Source organism: Olea europaea, unplaced genomic scaffold, assembly GCF_002742605.1.
Source record: "Olea europaea var. sylvestris unplaced genomic scaffold, O_europaea_v1 scaffold1431, whole genome shotgun sequence".
Classification (NCBI taxonomy): Eukaryota; Viridiplantae; Streptophyta; class Magnoliopsida; order Lamiales; family Oleaceae; genus Olea; species Olea europaea.
The window spans coordinates 94,295-103,128 of record NW_019231846.1 but is presented as its reverse complement, the minus strand read 5'-3'; the positions used below and the strand labels follow the sequence as shown (position 1 = coordinate 103,128).

The 8,834-nt window shown below is 33.6% G+C and overlaps 1 protein-coding gene across 1 annotated transcript; it reads left to right on the top strand.

The window, feature by feature from the left end:
• The first annotated feature begins 3,704 nt into the window (after positions 1–3,704).
• On the top strand, positions 3,705–8,625 carry LOC111375917 (serine/threonine-protein kinase PBS1-like). The gene is made up of 5 exons (XM_022998833.1): positions 3,705–4,458; positions 5,108–5,310; positions 5,818–6,007; positions 7,326–7,717; positions 7,798–8,625. The coding sequence occupies exons 1-5, from the start codon at positions 4,338–4,340 to the stop codon at positions 8,281–8,283; spliced, it is 1,392 nt and encodes a 463-aa protein (XP_022854601.1). The 5' UTR covers positions 3,705–4,337; the 3' UTR covers positions 8,284–8,625.
• Positions 8,626–8,834: the final 209 nt, after the last annotated feature.

The window sequence follows — 8,834 nt, the reverse complement described above, 5'->3', positions numbered from 1 at the left end:
AAGCATCAACAGCACTGATTGCTTGAACATCCACCTCACCCTCTTGGAGTTTTGGAGCACTTTCAGTTAAGAATCTCGCAAGATTCAAGGTGGTCAGATAGAACAGCATTTTCTGCTGCCACCTCTTGAAATTCAAGCCGTTGAATTTCTCTGGCTTTTCCCCATGGTTAACCGGTACATTAACCGGAACATTAGCCACATGTTGGCTCACAACACGACTTGGCACTTGAGCCACAGTTTGAGCCATAACAGAGCTAGGCTCTGCAGCCAGAGCTGCACCCATAGCCGAACTAGGCCCTACGCCCATAGTAGAACCCACAGCCTGAGTTTGGGTACCTACAGCTTGGGACACATCCATGTTGGTGGAACCGGTTGCCATTTCGTCTTCTGAAAGAACCAAACAACAAATTAGTTTCCACAATATAACAAATATAAAAAACTAATCAGTTCAGAAATAATCAATATAGGAAACCAATTTTTCCTTTCTGAAAATTTGTTTTAAGCTTGTAAGGAGAATCCCAAGTTTCACCAGTTCGGTCGACCGAACTTTTCTGAAATTCGGTAAGTTTATAAAAAATGAGGAATTCGGTATTCTCGATTTCAATGCCGTATATGTTTTTTGTCCGGTAAGATGATATATAACAGCAAGTTACAATCGTACAACTAATTGGATAATAACAGAATGAACAACAAATCAACTATTGAATTTACTGCAATAAATAACAGAACGAATAGTTGAAATTGCAGGAAATGAAATTTTAAATCGAGGCCTGTGTTACATACAGTTTCCTTAAAACAGATTCACCCCTTCACCGTCCGTGCTTGAGGTTTAAAACATTTTTCCCAGTTCGGTCGGTTTATGAAAAATGAGGAATCCGGTATTCTCGATTTCAATACCGTATATGCTTTTTGTCTGGTAAGATGATATATAACAGTAAGTTACAGTCGTACAACTAATTGGATAATAACAAAATGAACAACAAATCAACTATTGAATTTATTGCAATAAATAACAGAACGAATAATTGAAATTGCAGGAAATGAAATTTCAAACCGAGGCCTGTGTTACACACAGTTTCCTTAAAACAGATTCGCCCCGTCACCATCCTTGTTTGAGGTTTAAAACGAGCGTCTGTTTCCCAGGATATAACGGTAAAATCAGTAGCTTCCGAGTACCGCAGAAACCACTCCGACGATCTGAATTAGAGCTTGAACTACAACACCACCAAGACAGATATGCAGAAAAGACAAAACTCTATGTAAATGAATTTCTTATGTATTCTAAACTTGAAAACTTTTGTTTTGGTGTATTGAAATGAGGAAAATGAGCCACTATTTATATGCTAGGCTACTATTAATGGCAATGACCTTTGGAGTTTCTCATCTTTTTCCTATGTGGGACAAATTCATTTTTCCCACATAAACTCCCTTTTGAGTGGTACACTTTGAGCCTCAATTTCTCATTCACCCGAGCATCATCTTTGGCAAGTAAGTATATGATTTCGATGTACTCACGGAAGAGAACACAAATCAACTTTCATCTTCCAAATTGAACAACTGGATCCCACTGAAAACTTGTGCCAAAGTCGGCCCATAACCCAGCTTTTTTTTCCAACATAAAAACCATACATGTAGTCGGCACCCTTCTTTCCTCTTAGATTATCTTGTGATAACTTTAAAAACTATAATTTGTTAGTCTTGATTCTTATTATTGACTTTGAATAAAAATTTTTACTGTCAGTTTGAGATATAATTTTTTATTTTCTTGATTTGAGTTTACGATCTCAATCGAAATAATAAAATAATTTCTCCATTTTATTTTCTCAATGTAAAAGAAAAGTATGATCTAAATTAAATTTTTTTATGTCAATATGAAACTACCATTCTTCTTTTCCCTTAAATATAGCTTTTGTAACTTGTGAAATTATATTTTATTGATCAATATCAATATTCTTGTCTTAGATTAAAAATTTCAATATCCAATTGATATTTATTTTATTTTCTTGATATAGTTTGAATCTCAAAGAAAATCAATTTTACTCGAAAATATGAAATCCAATGACCACTTGAAAAATATTTAAAGTTCAGTAGATAAAACATGATAGATATATATGTTCAATGACTAATGAAATAGGGTAATTGAGTGAAATAGTGCAATGTGTTAAAGTTCAATAATCACTTTGAAGCAATTTAGCGCCTATTTGGTCCCATTATTCCACATTATATGAGAAGAATAATAATTTTTTAAAGAATGTGTGGTTAAAAAAGAATTTTTTTGGATTTACATGTAACATTATTTTATTGAAGAGTGTGTGATTGATAAGAAGAAAGAGAAAGATGAATTATAATTTAATGTAGAATAATAGGGGCCAAATAGGGTTGAAGTTAAGTGACTTTTGAAATATTGTGAATGAACGATGAAATTCAACGTGTTAAATTTAAGTAATCGAAATCCTTTAAACTTCAGTAAGAAAAACGTGATGGAACTCTAAGTTCAATAACTAATGAAATATTTAACTCTATAATTATGGACCGCACCACCTACATGTCCTCGCGGCTGCCCCGGCAAAAATCAATTAATTTCACCATTGTATGCTCTGTCTATGCCATTATTTGACACGTTTATTATTCACATTTTAATTAATTTTAACATTTGCCTACACAAAAACTGTCCTATTGCACATTAACACCAGTGGTCAGTACATACTTCCAATACTACCCATAAAGAGAAGAATCATAGTTTAATTCAATAAGCTCATATTTGGCCCATTAAATTAAAATTTATTTTTCATTCTCTTTTTATTTATCACACATTTTTTAATAAAATAATATTATACGTAGTTCTAAAAAAATTTCTTTCCTTTTTAACTATACATTATTCAAAAAATTACGATTTTTTTCATTATAATTTAAAATAATGAAGCCAAAATACATGCTAAATTATCTTATTATCATATTATTACATGGATGTAGCCTAAATCACGAGTCTTTTCATTTCTATTAGGATAAATTTAGAGTAATGCAATTCATAGTGAATACTACTGGTAGTCGTCTTACGTAACATACAAATGATAATTTTTTATTTGAAACATTAAAATAACATTTTTTTATTACCTTATAAACCAAATAACAAATTATTACATGTATATCATATAGGACGACTGTCGATAATCTTCACTACGAATAATATTATTCATAAATTGAACATCAGTTAGTAGCTTGTTGGTTTCAATCTTCCCTTTTTAGTAACGTAACACAATCTTAATATCTTTAAATCATTAAGTGATCTTCCTAAAAACAAAATCCATTTCAAATAACTAGACACTAGATTAAACCCCTGTTTGAAAGTCATTTTTTGGAAAGAATGAGATTTTGAATAGTGATTTTTTAAAGAATATATAATTAAAAAGTAAAAAAAAAATTGAACTTACCAGGTAAGTATTTTAATGTGAGAATTTATGATTGAAAGTGAGTATGGGAAAAAATGAATTTTTAATTAATGAATACCAAACGGGCTAAATTGAAAAGCAAAATTAAAAGTTTCAAGAAGTTGAAAATCGGTACTTGGATGTGCTAGATATTGATTGCTATAACTACTGTCTTTGAATACATCAACGTGTCATAAACCATTTTTCACACTTCACAAATCTTCCTTTTATGTAAATTAATTAGAATAACTAATTAAAATCGAAAAGACGTTTCATGAGATGAATCTGAATCCAAAAACTCTTTATATCAATCTGTATCAATTCCCAATTAATAATATAGATTATAGCATTAAATCTTACTTTAATTACATACCTTTAGAAGCAGATTCACCATAATCTGGTCAGAGTGGTAGTGGGCAAGGGGGGTGTGTAAACGCACGCAGATAAAAGATTATTCTATGGAATTATTAAATATATGTACATGTGCGAGAGGGATTGGCCTTAAGCCTTTAAACTTTAGTGTGGAATGAAAAGCCAAAGAGCCGGCTACAGCTCCATCACAACGCCTCCACCAGCACTACCAAGTAGCTGTAGATTCTACAAGGAAATTTCCCAATCTTGGTTTCTTGTTTCTTTTATTATAATATAGATTTTCAAGTTCTGTTTTGGGGTCTTTATTTTCTCAGTCATTCTTGTCTTTAATAGCAAATCATATCTCCATTCCTAGCTGATCAGTTGGATAAAGTGAATTAATATTGGGTGTTTATTGTATTTAGTGCGCACAAACTAAATCTTTGTGGGCATGTGTGGTGGAATTGGGTTAAAAAACATGACAAGTTTATGGTCTTGGCGCATCTAGTAATTTTCAAGAAAAGATTTTGATAAAGATTTGATCTTTGGGGGAGGTAAATGGGCTGCTTTCCTTGTTTTGATTCAAGGGATGAGGAAAAGCTAAATCCCCAAAAAGAAAGGGATGATCACAGGGAAGTCCAACCAAACATTTCATCCAACATATCAAGATTATCGTCTGGTTAGTGTCTTTTATGAAATTTATGCAGAGGTACTTCGGATTTTTATTTGTATTTATGTTGTCTCAGTTTGATCTGATCTGGGATTTTTGTATAAAAGATTAGTTGATTCGATTGATTTTTATGTGTGACTTTGATTGATTTTGTTTATAACTAAGATTTATTGGACTGCTGCTTAGATTCAACTAGACGTGGACCCTATAACTTTATGATGGATTTGACAAAAGATACTTTATTTCTTCCTATCTATTTAATAGTGAAATGAGATTTCAAGGGGACTATGATGGCTAAATTTGATCTGGTTGTGATATTGGAATACTAATTATTCAACCTGAAATGGTTCAAGTTCATATTTTCCTCCGTTGAATAAACAGAAGTTATTCCTGCTAATTCTGATATCACTTGAATAGACCAAGAGTTTACCTTTATTAATTATTAAGATGCAGAATATAAATAAGTATAAACTTGGGTCTTGCTTAATAGTACTGTGAAGCAATAATATCTTCTTTATTTCACTAATCTGTTAAATTGACTGAATAATGTACTGAAGTTTATATTTTCATTTTTAATATTGTTATTTCCTGATAGCACTGTTTAGATGTTTGTGAGTTTTTATGGGTTTCTGGTGGTTTGTCATGGTGGAATTTGCAGGTGCAGACAGGGCCAAATTAAGGAGCAATGTCGGGCCAAGGAAAGAACCATCAGGACCGAAAGATGCACCTGTTGCTCAAATTGCTGCACAGACATTTACTTTCCGCGAGCTTGCTGCTGCTACAACTAACTTTAGGCCAGAGTGTTTCTTAGGAGAAGGAGGATTTGGGTGTGTCTACAAAGGGCATCTTCCCAGTGGACAGGTAAATTTCCCATTAACTTTACTGAAAATTTGTGTTACGACATGGATGTGAGACATTATGGATGATCTTCAATTAAAACTGAGAAGTTTCTTCCACCAAATAAGTTGTTTATTTCTGCAAGGTTTGTGAATCACATTGGCTTCGCTTGCAAGTTAGGGGACCACTGGTTGCAAGAATGTCTTTGAGATTATTTACAACCATGCGTCCGTAGATGGATATTTTATTTAAATGGTGGTGTGCACGCTAATACATTTATATATGTGTATTCAAACAATATTAAATGAGTAGGTGATGAATTAACTTAAAAACAATGTGTTTAAGATTTGCTATAAAGTGATTTGTTCGATTTCTTTAGTGAGAGCACTGAGTATAGTAACTTGAGTACTTCATTCTTATAAAATTTAAGGATATATATGTTACTTTTGTCTTCATCAACTTATGATTCCAAATTATTATCAAATGCTTCCTTTGAGTTTTCACGAGTACATTTTTCCAATTTTTTGTTAGGTTGTTGCTGTTAAGCAGTTAGATAGGAATGGGCTTCAGGGTAATCGAGAATTTTTGGTAGAGGTTCTTATGCTTAGCCTTCTACATCATCCTAACTTGATGAATCTAATTGGTTACTGTGCTGATGGGGATCAGAGGCTTCTTGTCTATGAATTTATGCCCTTGGGATCCTTGGAAGATCACCTTCTTGGTAATTTTTTTCTTATTGTCCTATTGTTCCGTTTATATTTATTTATTTATTTATTATTATTATTATTTTCCATATATAGTTTGTTCTCCTGTATTTGGAAATACTGCTGGATATATGTGAGATAAGAACTTTTCGTGTAATGGAATTGTACCTTTTCACTATAAGACCAAAAGTTTTAGAAAACAATGAACAATTTATTTCTTTAGTTACATTTAGAGAATCTACTCTTCGAAGATGAAATGATCGGATTTATTCCAGTTGTCATAGAATTTTTCTATGAAACACACTACCTGACCTGTTGTTTGTAATCTTATTCTGTAACATCGGGTGTCAGCTAATTAATATGTATCGTCACTGAAACATTTTACATAACCATAATCCAGGAGAATGACATTGTTAAAATCCGTCTCCAGCTTGTTACTATCTTGGATACTTTTTCTCCTTGACATGCAATTTCTTACCAAATCTGTCTCCTCTTTCAACCTTAAAAGATTCCAAATAATTATTCTCAATTTTTTCTTTTGCATGTATTGACAGCATAAGCCTTGCAAATTTTCTTACTGATCCTTCAAGGTATTCAATTCACTTGTAGTACAGTGCAATCACAAGATCTATCGATGACCTTTGGCTGTTGTGATCCCATTCTCACCCTTTTTCGACAAGAAAACATGATTGACCTATTGACTTGCCAGTAGTCTGTGTTTGATTCCTAGAAATTAGACACTAATCTATTCATGTCTCAAGCCCTAAGCTTCACCCTACAATTTACTAAGAAGCAATGAGATGAGCTATCTCTCTTACCTCTTTACCAGTTTTAATTTACAATGTAATCAGTCCCGAAAAGCAACTGCGGTAGTGTCTTTTTCTGTCAGTTCATGTAGAACATCATTGAAGCATCCTAATACTATGCTAACTGTATGATTAGTGGGTCCAGTTAATGAATTCTGAGACCCTTTTGCAACCTAATTATGTGGGTCATGAAGAAGTAATAAAAAATTTTCTTGCCTCTCTGTCCTACATAATATGCTCGAGATTTGCTTGTGATCTCATTATGATCACGAAATGGGATTAGTTGGTTGTAAGCTAAGAGCTATATCATTCCTGTTCTATTCAAAATTTCTAAATCGCTTAAACACAAACATGTTCACACAAATTTTCTCATTCATTCTTGAGTTGGTTGCACTGTTAATGGTGGAGTATGCTGATGAAGTTAGCTATTTGTGTTTTATACTGGTAATTGATTATTAAATTTCTCTATCATGTCTACAGCCATTTTATCATATGTTCACAATCTTCACATTGTATTTTTTTCCTCCAGATCTTCCACCTGATAAAGAGCCATTAGATTGGAACACGAGAATGAAGATAGCAGCTGGTGCAGCTAAAGGTTTGGAGTATCTCCATGACAAGGCAAATCCTCCAGTTATATATCGGGATTTTAAGTCGTCAAACATATTGCTAGGTGAAGGATATTTTCCAAAGCTCTCAGACTTTGGACTTGCAAAGCTTGGTCCTACGGGAGACAAGTCGCATGTGTCCACCAGGGTCATGGGAACTTATGGTTATTGTGCTCCCGAGTATGCCATGACTGGGCAACTGACAGTTAAATCTGACGTCTACAGTTTTGGGGTTGTCTTCTTAGAGCTCATCACTGGGCGTAAAGCTATTGATGGCACCAGACCACATGGAGAACAGAACCTTGTTGCTTGGGTAAGTGACTCAATATTTTGCAATAGTACATTTTCTTCAGTATATATTTAGTTACCATGAGGATTGTCCATGTAATGCAGGCACGGCCATTGTTCAATGACCGGAGGAAATTTGCTAAATTGGCAGATCCACGGCTGCAAGACAAGTATCCTATGCGAGGTCTTTACCAGGCTCTGGCTGTGGCATCCATGTGTATCCAAGAACAGGCTGCTAGCCGCCCTCTGATTGGAGATGTCGTCACTGCACTTTCTTATTTGGCAAATCAGAAGTATGATAATAGTATAGCTCCTGGGCATATCTGCAGGTTTTCTGGGGATAAGGACGATAACAGAAACAAAGATGAGCGAGGTGGAAAAATATTGAGGAATGAAGAGGGAGGGGGATCTGGAAGAAAATGGGACTTGGAAGGATCTGAGAAGGACGACTCTCCAAAAGAAACTACGAAAATGTTGAACAGGGACTTGCACAGGGAACGCGCAGTGGCAGAAGCTAAAATGTGGGGTGAGAATTGGCGAGAAAAAAGACGACAAAATGCCCAAGGAAGTTTCGACAGCAGTAACGGGTAGTACTTATTTTCATACAGTATAAGGCTCCCTTTGACCACCTGCATATTTCATTGGTGATTGAAACATCCCAGAAATTGTGCTTCAACCAAGCACTGGAAATTCAATCTTCTTGTGAAGAATGAGTGTCAAAACTCATAAAAAAGACACAATAAGGGGCCTTATTTTATTTTATTTTATTTTGAAAATTTTCTTTTATTTTCATTTCTAGATAAAGAAGAAGAGAGCGTTAAGTGTGTATATTTACTGATGGAACAGTGACCGTAAGTATTTCTGAAAGGGAAGCTTGATTTTTCTTTTGCCAGTTCTATGAAAAACATAAGGGTGCGTTTGGTTTGCGTTTTCTATTTTTAGTTTTGAATTCATTTTTAGTTTTCTGTTTTGAGGGATTATTTTCGAATTACAGAAAATATGTTTGGTTTGTCATTTTGAAAAATGGTTTTTCAAAACAGAAAATTAGAAAATGCATTTGGTTTAAAATTTTTAGAAATTGTTTTATGACATTAATTCAATTAATTTGATTATTTAGTAAAACATAATAATTTTATGTTAAT